This window comes from Bos mutus, chromosome 15 (genome assembly GCF_027580195.1).
Source record: "Bos mutus isolate GX-2022 chromosome 15, NWIPB_WYAK_1.1, whole genome shotgun sequence".
Lineage (NCBI taxonomy): Eukaryota > Metazoa > Chordata > Mammalia > Artiodactyla > Bovidae > Bos > Bos mutus.
The window spans coordinates 48,029,878-48,051,499 of record NC_091631.1 but is presented as its reverse complement, the minus strand read 5'-3'; the positions used below and the strand labels follow the sequence as shown (position 1 = coordinate 48,051,499).

Below are 21,622 nucleotides of genomic sequence, written 5' to 3'. Positions count from 1 at the left end.
TTGACCTGCTTCCCATTCTAGTTGGTTGGCTGTGATTAGCTCTACAACCCACTGTGAAGATCCCCAGATTCTTGATTGAAACCAGTAGAGACCAGGTAACATATTGTTTGGCATCTGAGTTACCCGGAAGGCAGGTACTGTTTGACTTGAACCAGCCTCCCTTGTTGCAAATTCCAGCCCCGCTACTGATAGGCCAGCCCAGCCCGGAAAGGGTCCAGGTGAACTGGGCTTTGGGGTCCCCAACCTTGACCACCACCAGAGTTTCATGCAAAGGGCGCCTCTCTTCCAGCCCAAGCAGCTGTTCTGGAACAGCGACTGCACGCGGCGGTGCCGCTGTTTCCGGCGCAACCTAATCCAGTGCGACCCGCGCCAGTGCAAGTCGGATGAGGAGTGCGCGCTGCGCAACGGGGTGCGCGGCTGCTTCAGCACCAAGACCTCCTACTGCCTGGCGGCCGGCGGCGGCGTCTTCCGCACCTTCGACGGCGCCTTCCTCCGCTTCCCAGCCAACTGCGCCTTCGTGCTCTCCACTATCTGCCACAAGCTCCCCGACATCTCCTTCCAGCTCATCATCAACTTCGACAAGTGGTCGGCCCCCAATCTCACCATCATTTCGCCCGTCTATTTCTACATTAACGAAGAGCAAATTCTCATCAACGACCGGAACACAGTCAAGGTGACGGACGAGCCTGTCCTTGATTCTTAAGAAATGTGCCCTGGAACGAGGGCCTATCTAGAGGGCTGTTAACTGTGGTTTTCCCGGATAATGAGTTTAACTGGCTGTTTCACACATACCATACACAGATAACCAGGTTTTAGAGAATTGAAAGTGTAAAGATTCTACAGGCATAAGCAAGAGCCCCATTTAGTCTTTCGCTTACTAGTGGTAAAGAATCCACCTGCCAGTGCAGAAGACATAAGAGATGTGGGTTCAATTCCAGGGTAGGGAAGATCCCCTGGAGGAAAGCAAGGCAACCCACTCCAGTATTCTTGCCTGGAGAATCCCATGGACAGAGGAGCCTGGCGGGCCACGGTCCATAGGGTCACAAAGAGTTGGACACAACTGAAATGACTTAGCACATACGATTCCAAAGGCCTTGCAGGATATGTACAGTATCTCAAGGACATAAGGTCAGCATGTATGCTAATAAAACTTCAGGTGAGGGACCTCCCTGGTGGTCCAGTGGTTGGGACTTCGCCTTCTGATGCAGGGGGTGTAGGTTCAATCCCTGGCCAGGGGTTAAGATCCCACATGCCATACAGCCAAAAAACCAAAACATAAAATGGGAGCAATAATGTAAAGAATTCAATAAAGGCTTTAAAAATGGTCTGCATCAAAAAAAAAAAAAAATCTAAAAAAAAAAAACCTTCAGGTAATGGTAGATAAGTCAGCTTTTACTCATAATTAATTTCCAAAAAGATTCTCATTTGTTTATAAGAGCTTGAAATTATTCTTGGCTCTGCCACCTGAAAGAAGACCGACTCTTTCATCTCTGCCATCCTTTCTAGAAAATGAAAGACAGCAAGTCTTTGCCTGTAAACACAGCTACCTAAATAAAAATGGGTGGGAGGGATCGTCCCTCACTATGAGAGCGCCCCCTAATGACACGCCGAGGGAAAGAGCACAGACGAGAGAGAGGGTGGATTTCTCTTAGGGTTGGCTCTTCTCTAGGAGAGTTGCCGGGTTTCTTGTGAATCTTACAACGGCATATAAGTAAATGTGAATCTCCAACCCCCGCCCCCCACCCCAATAAACTAAGGCACCACTCCGACCTGTATTCCTCCCATCCTTCCATCTGAGAAGATAACCTGCTCTGAAGTAGTGGTGGTGACTGCCAGTCACCCAGTCACTCAGCTAAACCAGTCGGCTGCAGGCGGACTAGAACCATGAAGTCAGCCCTGCTTCACCCCACCCTGTGTTGCAAATTCCAGCTAGGGAGGGCCAAGGAGAGAGCCAGCACAGGCATATTAATGTTTTTGGAATTGAGTGGTACTGTATCTGCTTTCCACCACTGGCTCAGATAATCATGCACTGGAAGTATCTCTATTTAAAGAGTCATCGAATAGCTTAGTATCCAGCATTAGGCAAAAGACTGGTAGGGTTTTGCAAGCTTAAAAGGAAGAGTCTGGATTTTAATACTGGTTTTTAACTTCAATGAAAGTTAATCTGCTACTGTTTTTGACACTCTAATTCCTTTTGCAAATTGGCCCACATGGACATGACTGCGAAGGCCCAGAATATATCAGCAAGAAAGCAAAAAGGGATCACCTGAGATCAAAACTGACATTGTGCCGAATAAAATACTCCCAGCCACCAAAATAGTAAAGAATCATATTTTTTTAAGGCTTCTGCTATGTTTTTTTAAGCAACAAAAGTTACTGATAACCTAGGGGGGGAAAAGAACAATTTCTTTTGTAAGTACAGAAAAGGCATGTTATGTTCTGTCCTAAGGGCTAAGAAAAGAAACTGTTATAAAGCAAGAAAATGACAAATGGAGAAAATACTGTGCCTATAGGGCCTCTGGGAGGGCATCTCCTGTTCGAACATTATAAATAAGAAAACAATAAACATAGCAATGATCCCCAGATTCATTTTAACCGTGTTAGACTCTCCTTAGCGCAGGATTGGGATTTTGTTTTCAGTAATTGGTTTATGCTGGAGAAAGTTTTATACAAAAATCTAGCCACTCTGCCACCATAGTTTGCTTCTTTGGGAGGAACTGTGGACAGTAAGATGAGCGAGCCCTCAGATTCCTGGGCAGGCATCAGCAAAATACGAAATTCAGTCAAATCTCCTTGCTGCCTATTCTTGTAAATAAAGCTTTAGTGGAACACAGCCTTGCTCATTTAGTTACTTTTGTCTGTGGCTGCTTTTTTTGCCACGAGGATAGATCATATGGGCTGCAAAACCTAAAATGTTTACTCAGGACTTTTACAGTAAATATTTGCCAATCTCTGCTTTGAGGGTCATTTACTTCTTCTTTCTCCTTTAACAGGTGAATGGCACACAAGTGAATGTTCCATTCATAACCGGCCTGGCAACCAAAATCTACAGCAGTGAGGGGTTCCTGGTGATTGACACCAGCCCCGACATCCAAATCTACTACAACGGCTACAACGTCATAAAAATCAGCATCAGCGAGAGGCTGCAGAACAAAGTGTGTGGCCTTTGCGGCAACTTCAATGGGGACTTAACTGATGATTACGTGACCTTGCGGGGGAAGCCAGTGGTGAGCAGCATGGTCCTGGCCCAGAGCTGGAAAACCAATGGCATGCAGAAGAGGTGAGAGTCTCCAGTCACTAGACTCAGTGGTCCCAGTCCTCCCGTGTCTATGACAGATGTTGATGAGGGAGGTACTTCGTATAGCAACACCCTTCCTCGCCTACAAATAGCTAAGCTCAAGATCTTTGGAGTTTTCATCATACAAACAGGCACAATAATTTCTTGAACAGCAGAGGAAGTAACTAGGCTTAGATGATAAGTCTGAATTTTGGTGTTATCCGGCCCTTGGCCAAACAGAAGAGTGTTCCTAGGATTAGAACTCTAAAGCCTTGACCATCTGCCCAACTGGTCAAGTTTAACTTTAACTGCGACTGGGCATCCTTGCTGAGGGTGGGACTAAGAGTTAACCCAGGAGAAGAGGGTTATTCCTTGCTCCCTAGTGCTGAGACTTCATGTCTGTGCATGCTAAGTCACTTCAGTCATACAGCCTGCCAGGCTCCTCTGTCCATGGAATTCTCCAGGCAGGAATACTGGTGTGGGTTGCCATGCCCTCCTCCAGGATTGTCCCAGGATTGAGTCTGTGTCTCTTATGTCTCCTGCATTGGCAGGCGGGTACTTTACCACTAGTGCCATCTGTACCTCTTACCAGAGGCTTGGTTGTGTAGGCAGAAGTTGGTGGGAGTCTAGAAAGTCCAAGAAAGTAGAAGTCGCTGAGGTTATTATCAGGCCCCTCTCTGGCCAACTGAGATAGAAGGAACTAAGCAAGTTATTTCAAAGGTGTTTAACTTAAGAGTCCTTCCGGACTGCCGAATCATGTTAATTCCTCTGAGGTTCTAGAGCTACACTTCTCTTTTTTGGCATTTCTTTGCTTGTACAATGATTCTGTCCCCTTGAGCTTTAACGTGCCAAACGTCAGCTGAATTCCCAGATGTGGGAATGAAGTTCTCAACCCTCTTTGACTTTTCTGCAGGTGTAAACTGAAAAATGTGCCATAAATTAGACCGTCCTGTGAATTGTGGGACCCAGAGCTGGAAAGAACCTTGGGCACAATCTGGTCCAGTGTCTTCCTTTTCTAGGTGCAACGGAGGCTAGAGTGGAATGATTTAGATGAGGGGGCACAGTAAGTGGCAAAGCCCAGATTAGATTTCAGAATTCCTAATGTGATGCTTTCTCTAAAATGTCACTTCTGGGACCCACAGTTAGAAAAATGACTCCTTTGCACATTAAACTATTCTGGGGCTTCCAAAGATGAGCAAGATTCAGCTCCTCCTTAGGAATCATCATTCTGTTTGAGTTTCCTTTCCCTTCTTATTTCCTTTTTCTCTTCTCTTATAAATGGTTGTAGCCTGACACCAATTTTCTTGTGAAGATTTTCCTTATGGTCTCTGGTAGCTAAACTGGAAATGGTTTAGAAGCTTCTGGATGTCCTTTCAAATCTTTTACTTTACCAACAGTTATTACTTTTATTTTTGATTAATAATAATGTAATTATCATTATTGTTATTGGTTATTATATCCGTATCTGTTGATAGTTATTGTATCAATCATATCAGTCAATTATATCAAAGGTTGTTGTTGTTTAGTCACTAAACAACAGAGTTGATTGTGTTCAACTCTTTGTGACCCCATAGACTGTAGCCCTCTAGGCTCCTCTGTCCATGGGATTTTCCAGGAGGCAAGGACACTGGAGTGGGTTGCCATTTCCTTCCCTAGGGGATCTTCCCAACCCAGGGGTCGAAGCTGCATATCTTACATTGGCAGGTGGGTTTTTTTTTTTTTAAACCACTGAGCCACCAGGGAAGCCTACATCAAAGGTTAATGGTTATTATATCAATATCTACCCTTGTCTGACACGTTGGCTACTATCATTTTATTTTACCCTCGCTCATCCCAGTGCTGTAACAGTAGAAACTACCTTGACTTTCGAACCCTAGCCTGGGTTAAGGTTGGGATCAGCACCCACATTCACTTCTGGGTTAGCTGAAGAGGTCACCACTGTGGTCTCCCCTCCCCCACTGCACTGGCCGTCTCAGATGCCTGGTGTTGCCTCCTAGTCTGACTGCATCTTTCACCCCCAGCTGCAACGAGCTGCAGTTCTCACAGTACGCAGCCATGTGCGACAACGTGCACATCCAGGACATGCAGGGCGACGGCTACTGCCTGAAGCTCACGGACATGAAGGGCTTCTTCCAGCCCTGCTACGGGCTGCTCGACCCCCTCCCCTTCTACGAGTCCTGCTACCTGGATGGCTGCTACAACCACAAGAAGTTCCAGCTGTGTGGCTCCCTGGCCGCCTACGGGGAGTCCTGCCGCTCCTTTGGAATCCTCAGCACTGAGTGGATTGAGAAGGAGAATTGCTGTAAGAGAATTATTTTATTTCTGCAGAATCTTCTCTGAGTTAGAAAGCACAGCTTGGCCAGTGGCGTCACTTTGTCCAGGGCTAGCCACTGGTCTCCATCTCAACCTGTAGATCTGCTTTGGGGGTTGAAGGATGGAGAGGTGTGGGCTGCAGGAGATTCTGTGAGGGGGCACTTTCAGTGGCTCTTGACTCCCCCCTAGGTCCAGTTATGGAATTCAGAATATCAGCGGAGGAAGGTGGGGTTCTCTGGGTTGGAAGAGCACCAGTGTAGTGACTTCTAAGATAGCAGGACAGAGCATGGGACTCCTAATTGATTTCAGTGCCCCCAATTCAGCTCTCCAAAAGCTCCTTTCACGTGAGTCAGAGCCCAGATCACAAAGAGAAGGCAGGTGGCAAATGGCAGACTGAGCTGGCTGTATCTGCCTGGTTGCAAGGAAGCCATGATTAGATTTATAAAGGGATTATACGTGTGCTATTGATGAAATAAAAATCTATAGACTCTTGAATTTTTTTTTCTGTAGTGAGATAACTACTTTGATGTCCATTATCTATTATTCTCTTTATTTGTTTTCTTGCCATGTTAATCAGATAGATGGAGCAAGTAAGTGTGTGCCTAAACACGCATAAATTTGTCATATCCGTATATGTGTGTCCATGTACATAAATGGTCACTCTGTCCCATGAATGCAGTGTGACACTACGTCCATCAGAATGTGTGCTTGTCCCTCGAGGCACAACAGCAGCCCCGTGTACATACCGGTACCGCCGTGCAAACTGACCCTGTTTGTTTCAAGACGGAGTGTTCTCGTCAGTAAGTCTGCACACCACACCTGACAAGAGCAGGGATACACAATTCAGAACCTGAAAACAATGTCGCTAATTAAAATATGCATTCAGTAATTTCAGAAACTCTTAAGCAAATGGAGTAGTTTCTGTTGGCAATCAATAGAAATGTTTTGTTTGGTAACTTTAATATTTTACCCTCTTCTGTTGATAAGCAATACTTTAAAGAGCCTAAACTGTCTTGAACTTCAGAAATTGTCTGGAATTTTAAAAAAATATATCAGTTTTTGTTTTTAACCTCAAAACTTAACCTCTGTATTGGGCATGTTGTATCTGCCAAGTAGTAAATGGCCCACTCTGATTGTAAGTGAGGTTTTTGTCTTCTTGGGAGCTGTAACCTCCACACTTTTTTCCTCTTATTCTCCTTGGTGGTTTGCATATTGTGTTCATCAACCAGCACATTCATTGGGTGGCTGCTGTGTGCTTAGCACTGTCTTGGGTGCTGAATGCACTTAGGCAATAAATGGGTCTTTAGAAAAAGAAGCTTTTAAGAAATAAGTATATTTGGTGGAATATTACTTGGCTATTAAAAAGAAATAATGCCATTTGTAGCAACAAGGGTGGATCTGCTGCTGCTGCTGCTCAGTCGCTTCAATCACGTCTGACTCTGTGCGACCCCATAGACGGCAGCCCACCAGGCTCCCCCGTCCCTGGGGTTCTCCAGGCAAGAACACTGGAGTGGGTTGCCATTTCCTTCTCTGACCTAGAGAGTGTCATACTGAGTGAAGTAAGTCAGATAGAGGATAAGTGATATCCTATGGCATCCCTTATGTGTGGAATCGGAAAACAAATTATACAAATGAACTTATTTACAAAACAGAAAGAGCTTCACTGTTTAGAGCACAAACTTATGGTTGCAAGGAGGAAGGATGGGAGAAGGGACGGTTAGGGAATTTGGAATGGTCATGTACACACTGCTATATGTAAAATAGAAAAGCAACAAAGGACTACTGTATAGCCCAGGGGACTCTGCTCAATGTTACGTGGCAGCCTGGGTGGGAGGGGAGTTCGGGGGAGAATGGATACAGGTATATGTATGGCTGGGTCCCTTCACTGTTCACCTGAAGCTATCACAACACTGTTAATTGGCTATTCCCCAATATAAAATAAAAAGTTTAAACTGCAAAAATAATAAGTAAGTGTATTTAGCTGATGGTGAGGGCTCTACTTTAGTCATCTTTCTAGGAATTAAGACAGACTGATGCGACTCCATTCCTGTCCTCTCACCTGTTATAATGGTTATTTAGCAGAAGGTCAGGAGAAGCTTCTGCAGTTACGGGACAGCTTGAGGGGTTTGTTTTGTTTTGTTTTTAAACTCTTGAAGCTAACTTGGCTCATGCTGGAGTTGAATCATGGCTGTTTCTTTAACACTTACTGTTAGAAACCATGACAACGAGGAAGATTATTACACCTGGATAGGGAAAGAGAGTCTTTAAATAAAGAAATGAGTGTCTAAAAGAAAGTGTTTTCCATTAGTGGTTCTCAAACTGAGACGTTAATGAGCTTGCAGGTGGCCTATGGGCTCATCTGCTACAGAAATATTGTTTGTAATCTGTTGGTGATGACACTTCACATACATTTGTATTTTACTTAGAGTTTTCCCTGTTTTGGCAAAAAAGTGCCATTAATCTCAGTCAATGCTGGCGAGTTGTGTGTAGATTTTGGTTTGTCTATTTTTACAAAATTAAGTAGAAGCATGTGGACCATGAATCAAAAAAAAAGACTCAAGAAGGCCTGGTTTAAGGGACCTCTCTGGGACCTTACTGGCCCTGAAATCTTCATTCTTGACAACTACTTGTTGAGTATCTACTGTGAGGCGGCCAGGTATTGGCAATATAGAGATAAATGGTTTGAACTCTACAGCTTATATAAATATAAAGATTTTGATGCACATGATGGTGGTACAGAGCAGTAAGTGCAGGAATCTCGGGACGTGCTGGCAGTCAGCTTGCTTGTTCTTCCATCCTCCTCACTTACCTTCACCTGTGCGTGACTTTGGGTACATTTCAGCTGTGATGCCAAGTTACAATACTTAGCTGGCAGAGACTGTAAGGGTTGGAAGAGATAATGCCACCAATGCATGAAACACATAGCAAAGACCCAGTTATTAGCTATCATCATTACTTCCTGGAAGGCTGCCCTGTCTGTTAATTTGTATCTGCCATCTGACCACCACCAGGTCCATTGAAGTGGCAAGTTCAGAGTGTGACCACATGCTGCCGGGCACTGGTGTGAAAATCAAGTTGTGTGTGTTTCTGTTTGTTTTCCTTTTTAGCAGGAGTGGTTGAAGATCCTTGTGTGGGGGTGGACTGTCCCAACCGAACCTGTGAGCTGGAAAATGGAGGGGAGCTGTGTGGCTGCATTGAACCCCCTCCCTATGGAAACAGTGAGTGGCACCTGCCGCCCCCCCTCCTCCAAGACAGGCCCAGTGGGAGACGCCTGGCAGCCTGGTAGGAAAGCTCCCAAGTGGGAGACCACATGTCCCACACTGTGGGTTAGAAACCCAAATAATGAAGTTTTCATGAGCATTTAAGCAGAACAAGAAAGGAACCCGACCTCTTCAAAGTAGGCTAATGTTCATTTCCTTGTAGCTACATCCCTTTCTTCAATAAATGATAAACGTAAATTTGTACATTCATAGAATCAGTCAGCTCCATCTGAGGCCACGTTCAACATCAGAGAGATCCAAATTGATCTTTTAGACTCACAGGGAGATAGGGTGGTTTGGCAAAAACTTGAAACAATCAGGACGAGAGTGCCAGGTGCTTAAAGACGTGTTTAAAGCCAGCTTTATCTTCCCCGAAGCTTTTCAGCAGGTCCCGAAGAATACTGAAATGTTGAAGCAAACTGCAAGCAATTAGGACTCCAGGTCCTGTTCTTAACCACAGCCCCCTTAAAGTAGCAGTGACCTTGTCCCTGGCCCAGAGCACACCCCTTTTGTCAGCTTGAAGGGGAGCTGCTCTGCTTCCCAACTCCTCGCCCTTGGTTGAACCAGGGAACTCAGGAGGCATGTGCTACGTTTAGCATTATCAAATGAATGCCTGGTTGACCAGAAGGCTCCACAGGAGGGGACCACATGAGCTGTTCAAAGGCTTCACCAAAGCAGATAAAAGTGTTTCTCTCTGCTTCTTTAGGGCTCGTTAGCCTGTGTTTGTGTACTCATGGAAAATGTCCACTGGTGCATCCCATGACAGAAAACAAGAGCTCCTAGTGCTGGCCTGGGTACCAGCCCAGGGCTGCCCTCACTTGAATCATGTTTTTTAGCCAGGCCACAGCAAGCCAGACACGGTATGGAGCTTACGAGAGTAGCTCCTACCAGAATGGGGCAGGAATCCTGGGTTTCAGAAGAAAAGAGCAAAGATGCTTTGTATAGCATTTTCATCTTTTAAAAAAAGGCTCTGGCATTGCTCAGGTTATTGCTTTGAATGGCTTCATATACTCATTGAGATTGATCAGAGCTTTGTTAGGTATGCCAGAGCCTCTGTGTGAAGATCATCAGCCTCTTCTGAAGAGGACAGGGTACCATGCCCACTCCCGCAGCAAGGGCAGCTCCCAGTGACTCGCCTTTCATACCTGTGTCCCCACAGACTCCCACGACATCATTGATGCAGAGGTGACCTGCAAGGCGGCTCAGATGGAAGTGTCCATATCTAAGTGCAAGCTCTTCCAGCTCGGCTTCGAGAGGGAGGGCGTGCGGGTCAATGACAGGCAGTGCACCGGCATTGAGGGCGAGGACTTTATCTCCTTTCAGATCAATAACACCAAAGGGAACTGTGGAAACATTGTGCAGGTGAGCAACAGGGGCCAGAAAGAGCACCCGGCCTTGGTGGGGACAGCTCTGGATGATTGCACACTGATCGTCCTTAAGCCAACTTCAGGGGTCTAACTTAGAAACATGCTCCTTGGAAAACAGCAAAAGACACCCATCATTGAGTGCTAAGTGATTGATTGAGCTGAAAGCAAGATAAGTGACATACTTCCTTCCCTGCTTTGCCCTGTCTGCTGTCATCCTTTGCCCTGAATGTTGACACATGTTTTTATCTCTTTCGTGCTTTTATTGTTCTTCCAGATGAAGACAGCTGGGTTCAGCTATTTTGAGGGGTAAGGGTGATCCAGACATCATTTAACAGTTGGCTGCAGAAATATAGCAAGGTCACAACTTTTTGTCTTGGGCTATCTAATTTCTAGGTTAGCAAAGCATCTCACTTCTCTTCCTCCTGTGCCTTCCTGCCATCTTTCTTTTTTTTTTTAAATTTTTTATTGCAAAATATTTGCTTTACAATATTGTGCTGGTTTCTGCCAGTCATCGACATGAATCAGCCACAGGTATACATATGTCCCCTCCCTCTTGAAACTCCCTCCCACCTTCCACTCCCTGCCCCTCCAGGTTGTCATAGAACACTGGGTTGAGCTCCCTGTGTCACACAGCAAATTCCCACTGGGTATCTGTTTTACATATGGTAATATATATTTTGTTAACTGTGTACATTAACACTTTTTAATCAGCGAGGGAGAGGAGCAAGATGGTAAAACATGCATGTATCCATTTGGGTACTTGTGGGCATGCCTGGTACAAGATTTGACAGGGGGTGGATTTTGAATTAAGAATTGAAAGATGATATGTATTTTACCTTGGGATGGCAATACTTTATGCTGTCCCCAGCTTGGGTTCCCACAGGTAACTGGGGGCTGGTAGTACTTAGAATTCAGTGGTACATGAAATCACCTTGGTGGGCATTCAAAGTTATCAGACTGAAGGGTGCTGTTGCCATCCATTTAATACTTTTTTTTTTCTTACTAAATGCTGAGACTGGCTCCATCCTGATTTATACTGGCCTCTGGGTTATGTATGGAATGAAGCCATTTCTCTACTTTCAGGCCCATGGATTTAAAATGCAAGCCACATACTCACACCCAGATTTAATGATTTCTGACCTTCCTTTGCTCTGCAGTCCAATGGCACTCATATCATGTATAAAAACACTATTTGGATCGAAAGTGCCAACAATACTGGCAACATCATCACCAGGGACAGGACGATCAATGTGGAATTTTCATGTGCTTATGAGCTCGATATCAAGATCTCCTTGGACTCTGTTGTGAAGCCTATGCTAAGGTAGAGAATCTCACGGGCTGTGCACTTCGCTCTGTCTTTTCCTTGACAGTTAAGGTTAGCATAATCAAAATTGCTAGCATCTGTCTTTGAAGCACTAGGAAAGAATAATTCATGTTTTCTGAACTCAGATGTCTTACACCAGTGCTGTTCGATAGAACTTTCTACAGGGATGGAAATGTCCCATATCTGTGCTGTCCAATGCAGTAGCTGTATGTGAGCGTTGAGCTCTTGAAATGTGCCAGGGGAGCGGGGCACTGAGGAAGTGAATTTTTAGTTTAATTTTAATGGCCACATGTAGCCTAGTAGACTTTACTTCTCTCTGCCTGGCTTTCCCTCTGCATTTTCAGCTTGGAAAATGGTGATTGGATAGACAGCATTGTTTGGGGGTCCCTACTCATGACTGTGAGAACCGGAATATTTGCTGCCATGTCAGTAAACAAAGGATATCACAGTCATCAGGGAGTGCAGCCACCGTGAATGGTGAGCTGATGAGACCTGAGGAAACTCAGGAAGGAAAGAACACCTGCCATCTAGCAGCCACCAGACTGTAGCCACTCCCTAAATTGAGCCCTGAAAAAAAGAAGCTTAAGATGTGAAAACAGGATACTGGCCCCAGATAGCTGAGGTGCATATCCAAGGAATGATTTCAGTGAGCCCAGACTCTTGCATCTTCCCGTGCATAGAAAAGCACTAAATTCCTTAACTTGGGATATCTGGTTTTCTTTAATTAACAGTAATTTTTGGATGTTCAGATTACCCTTTGTTGCAAAACTTCTATATAACCTGGCCCCTCCCCTCCCATTCTGGGAGCAGTTCTGTCAGGGTCATTTGAAGTCCTACAAATTCCCACCAAATAAAACATAACTCTCAACTTTCAGGTTGTGAATATTTTTTTAAGTCCACAACTTTTCCCTTATAGTGTCATTAACCTGACGGTTCCAACTCAAGAAGGCAGCTTCACCACCAAGATGGCACTCTACAAAAACGCCTCCTACAAACATCCTTACCGCCAGGGTGAAGTTGTACTGACAACTCGAGATGTGCTGTACGTTGGGGTCTTTGTGGTTGGAGCTGACTCCACACATCTCATTCTGACATTGAACAAATGCTACGCCACCCCGTCCCGTGACAGCAACGACAAGCTCCGATACTTCATCATTGAAGGAGGGTGGGTAGCCTCTTCTTGAAGGATGGTCTCAGAGCCTTTAGTGTTAGATCTGTCTACATCTTTTTTAGGGAAGAGAAAGGTAACTAACATTTGCTGACTACCTACAGGACCAGCATTTTGCACCCAAGAACTATCTAATCCTTATAACTACATATGAAGTAAATGTGATAAGCTCCTTTTTATAGACGAGAAGGCTCAGGCTTAGTGAGAACAAGCAATTCTTGAAGTCACACACAATTTAGTGGTAGATCACCAGTTTTCTGTGGCATTAACTATAAAATGCTCTATTCTCAATGTGATCAAACAGGGCATTCTGTCCTACCTACTTTGAATTTCAATCTGAGTTGAATGTGGATTATCTACAAATGAAAGGAGGTAATGAGAATTACTAAAGTTGGTGAATAATGGATCTATCAAAATTTAAAAGGAATTGGAATAATAGCCTGTAGGTGAGTTTTTCTACTCACCAATATGTGCCCAGCACCTAGTATATTTCCTGAAAAATAGTGGTTATGCGACAAAATTATTGAATGAATGAATAGGTGAATGAAAAAGAAGAAAAGACTGTGAACCAATCAACAATCATGATAATTATCTTTATTTTTTAAAAACACTCAGTGGTTTTGTCAAGCAACAATAATTTCTTAACAGGTTTATTGCATACATAGTTTATGTGCAATAAAATGCATTCGCTCTAAGTGTAAAATTCAACAATTTTTGGTAAATTTACAGAGAAGTGCAACCATCATCATAATCTAATTCTGGAACATTTCCATCACCCCAGTACATGAATTCTTAAAAGCAGATGATTGTATTTATCAAAATTCTTTCTTTTATAAGTGGTAGAGACCATTTCAAACAAGTTTATGCAAAAACAAAGTACTTAATGTTTACAAAACCAAATCACATAAGTAGATGTGGCTTTGGGAATAATTGGGTTCAGGGGGCCAGTTGCTGTCAACACTCCCTCCCTCCCTCTGTCCTTTGTCTCTCTGTTTCTTTCATTGTCTCTGTCTTCTCATTGTCCTCATTAGACACCAGCATTTTTTCAGCATTGTAACCCCCAGGAATGAGCATTCCTTCTAATCCCAATTCAGGGAATTGGGAAGGAGTATGATAAGCTTTTCTTGGATGGATTCCCTCTCCTTTGTTTGGAGAAGATGCAACATTAAAGTGCCTGGTGTTGGGGAGGACAGTTTTTTTGACCCTGTTAGGGTTCCTGACTGGGTCTGAAAATTATTTGGACAAAGATTAACAGGAGAAAAGCATACACATTTATTTAATATAAATTTTACATGACACGGGAGTCTTCATAAGGAAATGGAGACTCTAAGAAATCGTTCAAACTGAGTATCGTTTTCCCCATTTGACAGAGTGAACAGTTGTGGATATGATAGGTCCATCATGTGTGGTCACTATAGTGAACTGAGGGAAATCTTAGCCAGACTCTTCAGACTCTTCTCAGCGCCCCCTTGACTTTGGAGATAAGAATGCGCCTTTCCTCTGGTATACCTCCCACAGGAGAGTTTTATGGCCTCTTTCAGGGGAGAAGAGTGACCTTCCTGATTCTGTCGTTTTTCTCAAACTCCTTCAGTTGAAAATATTCAAGGTGCCAGATTTGGGAATAGTGTTTCTTGAACGCTATCTCAGGCCTGAGTCAGCATCCTTCCCTGGGGTGCTATGGATAGGGTATAATTAGCCTTCAAGTTGGGGAGGGAAGGAATAGTTCCCCCAAAGAAGACTATGCTTCTAGGCAGACAAACAATCAACATCCACTATTTTGCAGATGAACAGGCTCAGAGCCTGAATACAGCTCACCCGAGGCTACCTAACCAGCAAGGGGCAGAGGAAGAAATCTTTCAGGTACCAAAGTACATCAACTTCCTACCTGGCCAGGTGTGGCTTATGGCCTGGGTTGCTGAGGTGTCGAATGGGATTTTCAACAAAGGCCTCATGAAGGCACTATCTTTCTGGGTTGATTTTTAGCCTCCCTGGAGGCAGAGGGAAGGGCTCGAGGATTACATGGTATCTTGCAGATCCAGATGTCAGGCTAATGTAACAGGTCTCTTTCTCCATGTGTTCCCTTGCTCCCCACCCCATCATGGTCTTTTCTCCCAAAATAAAAGGGCTACAATTTGAGCCACTGTACAAACCCTGGTGGGTGGGCTTGGGCTGCCTTTGAAGGACACTGTGGCATTTAGCATTTTTTAAATAGTATTTAATAGAGTTGACCCAGAGAGGGAGAATAAGTGAGCACGTTCATAAATCTCAGCTTCCCCCAGGGTCTGGATGAAGGTCTTCAAATAAACTGTTGTTGGGTGAGAAGTAATTTCATCATGTGAGAGAATTTTAATTCATGAGTCCTTTTGACCTTTCTTGGAGGAATATGGTTATTGTTTTGTTTTTTTTTTTCCAGTGAGCTTATGGAAAACCTGATGCTCAGTGCGGAATGACTGAGCAGAATGGTTCTGCATTGGAATTTGGGGGTGGGGGGGTGAGCTGCTTCTCTCCAGCTACACGGGGGTGGGGGAGGGGGCAGAGATGCCACTGCCGTTTACCAGTGATGCAACGGTCTGAGCACACAAAGGTCACTTCTCTCTTCTCTGTGTATGCCCAGACGGAGGAAAGGACACCATCCTTCCGATTGTGGACAAGGATCCTGGTGTTCGGTTTGTTTGCCCCCTAAGGCGACATCCAGACAGACTGTCCCTGCTTCCTGAGGCCCCTTCCTTCTGCTTCCTGTTTTTCTGACACTTAAATCTCAAATCATCTCTCTGGGAGTTGGGGGTCTAGTTAAGAGGGAAGGTTTGGGGACTTTCCTGGTGGTCCAGTGGCTAAGATTCCACATTCTCAGTGCAGGGGGCCTGGGTTCCACCCCTTGTCGGGGAACTAGATCTCACATGCTGGAACCAAAGATCCTGCATGCTGAAAGAAAGGTAGAAGATCCCACGTGATGCAGCTAAGCCCTAACACAGCCAAATAAGTAAATATTTTTTTAAAAAAGGAGGGAGGAGCTGTGTGAAGACCAGAGGGCTGAGAACACTGCAGAATCCTTGAACCTATTTAGATTATTCAAATGAGTTACAGTGACAAGGAAAAGTATGGCTAGCAAGTTTTTGTTTCAAAGCTTTTAGGAAACTATTGCCTTATAGACTGAATTACCAAACTGAGCAGGTGTGGGGATCCTGAACAATAACATCAATTTAAATTTTTCCTTATCACTAAACTATTGAATTCCGTGGGCTAGGGGAAGAAAACATAGGAGAAGAGCCACCCATTTTATCTTGATTAGGTCTTTTTTAAAGAGCTCCTTGGCTGTGATGGGCCAGCCTTGCCCATGGCAGCACAATTCATTCATCCACTCACTGATTATTCCCAGAGTGTTTGGGGGGTCTAAAAATTAAGTATAATTTTAACACCACATTTCAAAGAAAACAGTTCTGAGATTTAATACTATTTGTAATGTTCCAAAAGTAAAAATACAATTTATATATAATTGTATACACACACACACACACATAGACACACACAGAAATATTCTCTTGGAGTTAAAAGAAGTGCCATAGCTTTTATTTGTCAGGCAAATATTTGTATGAGTTTGACTACACAGCATCTAAATATTCCTTTTTATTTAAAAGTTTTATTTATTTTTTACAGTAGGTCCTTGTTGGTTATGTATTTTAAATATAGCAGTGTGTACATGTCAACCCCAAACTCCCAATCTCTCCTTTCCCCCCATCCTACCCACCTGGTAACCATAAGTTCTTTTTTTAAGTCTGTGAGTCAACTTCTGTTTTGTAAATAAATTCATTTGTATCATTTTTTTTTTAGATTCCTCATCATTTCTTAAAGATTCCTCATATAAGCAATATCATATGATATTTGTCTTTCTTTGACTGGTTTAGTATGATAATCTCCAGGTCCATCCATTTGCTGCAAATAGCATTATTTCATTCTTTTTAATGTCTGAGTAATATTCCCTTGTATATATGTACCACATCTTCTTTTGAAATACTTACTGCGTGCCCATCAGTGTGTTGGAGACACAGTGACGATTGCACCTGGGTTCATGTTCCCCAGGGGCTCAGCAGGGTGTTGTCGGCAAATTTCAGGCAAGGCCACTTGTTCCTCCCTGATCAGGGCATATTTATACTGGAGGGGGAACCACAGACGGGCATTGAAGAAAGAGCAGGGTTAGTTAGATGTGCAGAGAGGCTTCCAGGTGGGGAAACAGTGTGTGAAAATACCCTGGGGCATAAGAGACTGTGGGCCATTTGGGGAACGCCAACGAGTGGAGGCAGATACCGTCGCCCCTTGCCTATTGGCTCAGTACCACAAAGAGGGGAGCAGGGGGGTCCCTTCAGCTTGTCTGTCTTCTCCAGCTCCCACGTGTTTTCACTTATAGGGAGACTTCCCAATAGAGCTTGAAAAAGGGGCCCCTCCCCAAATTGCTAATGAACTGAAGAAAGTACAGAAGACCTAGGGACTCATCTTGTGTTTGTTTAACTGATATCCTTAAAACACAGCTTTCTGAAGGAGAGGGATGAGATACTGACGTGCAGGGAAATTGAGTACAGGCCCTCCGGTTGTTTTGTCTTTAGCTGCAGTTAAGATGCTAATTTGAGGCGCTATTTGACGCTTTTCCAACAAACTATGAAACTGTAGGGGAGTCCTAACAAATGACAAGCCCACACACGCCAGAGGTCACTTTCAAACACAAAGGCATTTTTACCGTTCGTGATGGTTCGGTGTGGGACATGAATGTGTGAAGCAGAGAGTCCCTTTCTTTCTGAACAGGTGTCAGAACATTAAAGACAACACCATTGGCATTGAGGAGAACGGCGTCTCCCTCACCTGCCGCTTCCACGTCACGGTCTTTAAGTTCATTGGGGATTATGATGAAGTCCACCTGCACTGTGCGGTGTCCCTCTGCGATTCAGAAAAGTACTCCTGCAAAATAGTAAGTGAGAGTGTGGAAATTCAATGCGCGTCTTTGTTTCTCACGGCCTCAGGTTTCCCCACGTGGGGATGGTGAATGCCAAGTTCGGTGGCTCTTTAGAGGTTTTTTTTTAGGGCTCAAGGCACCTGGCAGTGGCTGAATAACAACCATCATCAGATGCCCAGGAGTGATAGTCATCTGTGCCAGAACAATAAGAGAGCAGGGCAGAATGATGACCGTTTACTCTTCTCTATCTCTGAAATGCCAGACTGTTGTTGGTGTAACACTAGACCAGGGTTTCTTAAACCTCAGGGCTACTGACATTTGGACCAAATGATTCTTTGCTGTGGGGCTGCCCTATGCTCTGTTGACTGTTCAGCACATCTCTGACCTCCACCCACTGGATGCCAGCACCTCCTCCCCTCTTACAACACCCGAAATGCCTCCTGGAATTGCCCAGTGTCCCCTGGGGGAAAAAATTGGCCCTGTTTGAGAACTACTGTGCCAGAGTACTACTTCTTGAGTACTACTCAAGAAGCCAGGTCACCTGCCTCTGAAGTGAAGGCTGGGGCCAAGATCTCCTCCACTTAGAAGCAAACTGCCAAGCTCAGTATGTACTTTATCCAGGTCTCCTTTAGGCAGGGGCTATCCCACAGATTATCCACATCCACGCTCTGGGCCTGGGGCTCTGAGGGGCTGGCAGATGAGATGACAGACTCATCATCTGGTCCACGCCAGGCTTACATCTCCACCATGTACAGCTATGTCCCTAAGGTTTTACTGTGCCGGTCCCTGGCCCCTAACCCTTAACATTGCAGCTTTACCCTCACCTCATGTTGACAGATCGGAGAAGGCAATGGCACCCCACTCCAGTACTCTTGCTTGGAAAATCCCATGGACAGAGGAGCCTGGTAGGCTGCAGTCCATGGGATTGCGAAGAGTCGGAGACAACTGAGCGACTTCACTTTCACTTTTTACTTTCATGCATTGGAGAAGGAAATGGCCACCCACTCCAGTGTTCTTGCCTGGAGAATCCCAGGGACGGGGGAGCCTGGTAGGCTGCCGTCTATGGGGCCGCACAGAGTCGGACACGACTGAAGCGACTCAGCAGCAGCAGCAGCAGCAGCATGTTGACAGATGGCCTCCCAGGTGGCTCAGTGGTAAAAGACCTGCCTGCCAATGCAGGAGACCAGGGTTTGATCCATGGGTTGGGAAGATCCCCTGGAGGAGGAAATGGCAAGATATTCACTCCAGTGTTCTTGCTTGAAAAATCCCATGGACAGAGGAGCCTGAAAGTCTACAGGGCTGCAAAAAAGAGTCAGATGTGACTGAGCGGCTGAACAATACATTTTTGGCAGAATTGAGATGGGGCGGTGGCCCGAGCTGCTTACCGATGCTGGTCCATACATTACCATCTGATCTGATACAGGATCCTCCTTCCTAGGAAGGGAGCCTCTTTGAATCTAATTCTAGTGTGGAGAATATATTAAATTCTGTTCAACATAAAGCCCCAAGTCCCAGGGGGCTCAATGATCAAGAATACATTGCTTCTAATTAATCTGAGCTGCAATAGTGCTCCGGGCTGAACCCCTGCCTCTTTTGGAGGTGAGGATGTGGTGAAGAATAAGTTATCAGCTTAATTGTGTGAAATGTTCCCTTTGGTGTTCTGTCTTTCAGACTTGCCCTCAAAATTCCAGGACTGCCACAGATTATACCAAGGAACCTAAAGAACAGATCATTTCAGTGGGACCTATTAGAAGAAAAAGTATGTATGTTCCGTAAAACACTCTAAATGATTAAAACAATGGGATTTGAAGATTCAGGCTAACTCTGGGGTGTGTTGTGCCTGCGATGTGAACCTGGTGAACCAGGAGCTTGAGGACGCCTGCTTGGGGACCCCAGTTTGCAAAGGATGCCTGCTTGGGGACCCCAGTTTGCGAAGCCTGCCATAATCACAGGTGTCCATAATGACATCCTTTCACAGACTACTAAAAACTCATGAGAGTACTAGGCCTTTTCCCTTGCCACGCCTCTCTTTAAAGCCTTGCCCGTAGATAGGAAATGAAGAGCTAGACTGTCTGCAGGTAACTTGTCCAGGGCTGTCTTTCAGGGCTGGACTGGTGTGAGGACAATGGAGGATGTGAGCAGATCTGCACGAGCCGGGTGGACGGGCCTCTGTGCAGCTGCGTGACGGGCACCCTGCAGGAGGATGGCAAGAGCTGCCGAGGTGAGCTCACAGCCTCTGGGCGGGCAGCCAAGGGCACAGGAAGTTCTTGACTCCCAGAAGGAGACATTCCAATGCAAGGCCCAGTGGGTCAGCAGCTGACCTATGAGACTTCCAGAAAGTAAGAAGGAAAGACAAAGCAAACACCCAAAGAACTTATTGTTCTTGTTGCATCACTAAGTCATGTCTGACTCTCTTGCACCCCCATGGACTGTAGCCTTCCAGGCGCCTCTGTCCGTGGGATTTCCCAGGCAAGAATACTGAATGGGTTGCCATTTCCTTCTCCAGGGGATTTTTTTGACCCAGGGATTGAACCCACGTCTCCTGCATTGGCAAGTGAATTCTTTACCACCGAGCCACTACGGAAGCCCACTCAAGGAATACTAGCATCTTTTTGGTTTTTTAAACCTTTGAGTCCCTGGTCTTTTATCTAAAAGATGGAATTTTTTTTTTTTAAAGAAAGTTATCTAGCCATTTAATAGAGCTTCCCAGGTTGTGCTAGTGGTAAAGATTCCGCCTGCCAATGCAGGAGACACAGGAATCGAGGGTTCGATCCCTGGGTCAAGAAGATCCCCTGGAGAAGGAAATGGAAACCCACTTCAGTATTCTTGCCTGGAAAATTCCATGCACAGAGGAGCCTGGAGGGCTATAGTCCATGGGGTCGCAAGGAGTCAGGCCACAACTGAGCAACTGAGCAACTGAGCACACACACACATCCAGGCATTTAAGAACCAAGTGGTGACCTTTAATCTGGCCCCCAAGTCTAGGACTGGTGTGTGTGATCCACCAAACACACTTTCCTGCAGCAGCCTTAGCTACCAGGTTTCCCTGGCACCCTTTAAGTTAGCAGGATTCATCTAGAGGTTGAGTTAATTTCACTTCCTCACTGCCACAGTCAAGTCCACTTGGAGAAGGTGGGTTCTTGGCATTGAAAAAAGCAGGCGCGTTTGTTTGAATCCACCAGGATGGCTGATCCATGTCAAGCAGTACATTTTTTCATAGGACTTACCATGTCGCTCTTTCTGTTCACAGCCTCTAATTCTTCCATCGAACTTCAAGTTTGGATGCTGCTTCTCGTCATGACTCAGATTTCACTATGGCATTTTGTCTATAAGTCAGGCATGACCTCATAATTCACTCAAGGTTATATATAAAGTACTGTAATTTACTTACTTTGACCCCCTGTAGGCGATAAGGTGTGTGCCCGTAAGTCAGAACCTATTTAAAATTGTCCACAGTCTCAAAGTGATGCCATCTCCCCCGTATGGTCAGAGTTCCAGAAAAGAGGGAAAAGCCACGCTGCCACCACCCCCTTTCAGAGTATGCAAACCTGCTTCTAAAAGTTGCTTGTGGAAAACATGTATCTTGCCTAACATTTCCAAACAATTGTCACTAGGAACATTGGGCTCACAGGAAAAACCAGTAAAGGAAAAAATTCTGGTGAGACAAGTCTACCTGGAAATCTAACCAGAGAAGTCTACCCCACCAGTAGATCCAGTGCCGTGTCTGGATCATAGTTTTTACAGAGGGAGGGCCTGGTGGAGTGAGAGTGAATATGGAGAAGCAGTGATTAGAAGGCTTGACTCCCTCTGAGGGGTCTCTCCGATGTTTGGAAGTGTGCGACCTCCGATTCACCTGCATTCTCCTCCCCCTGCCCTCATGTCCGCCGGTCCTGCCAGGGCCAAGTGTCCACCTTGCATATTGTTTGCTGACCTGGGGAACCCCACCCCCCATCCTTCCTTTCAGACCCAAA

General features: G+C 45.1%; 1 protein-coding gene across 1 annotated transcript in view; it reads left to right on the top strand.

The window, feature by feature from the left end:
• The window catches only part of TECTA (tectorin alpha), an 81,950-nt gene extending 60,948 nt beyond the window's left edge, over positions 1–21,002 (top strand). Inside the window, 11 exon segments of the mRNA XM_005897103.2 lie at positions 290–673; positions 2,994–3,286; positions 5,275–5,579; positions 8,698–8,808; positions 10,010–10,212; positions 11,375–11,538; positions 12,458–12,706; positions 17,504–17,666; positions 19,323–19,410; positions 19,756–19,872; positions 20,902–21,002. Coding sequence (XP_005897165.2) covers positions 290–673; positions 2,994–3,286; positions 5,275–5,579; positions 8,698–8,808; positions 10,010–10,212; positions 11,375–11,538; positions 12,458–12,706; positions 17,504–17,666; positions 19,323–19,410; positions 19,756–19,872; positions 20,902–21,002 — 2,178 coding nt within the window.
• Positions 21,003–21,622: the final 620 nt, after the last annotated feature.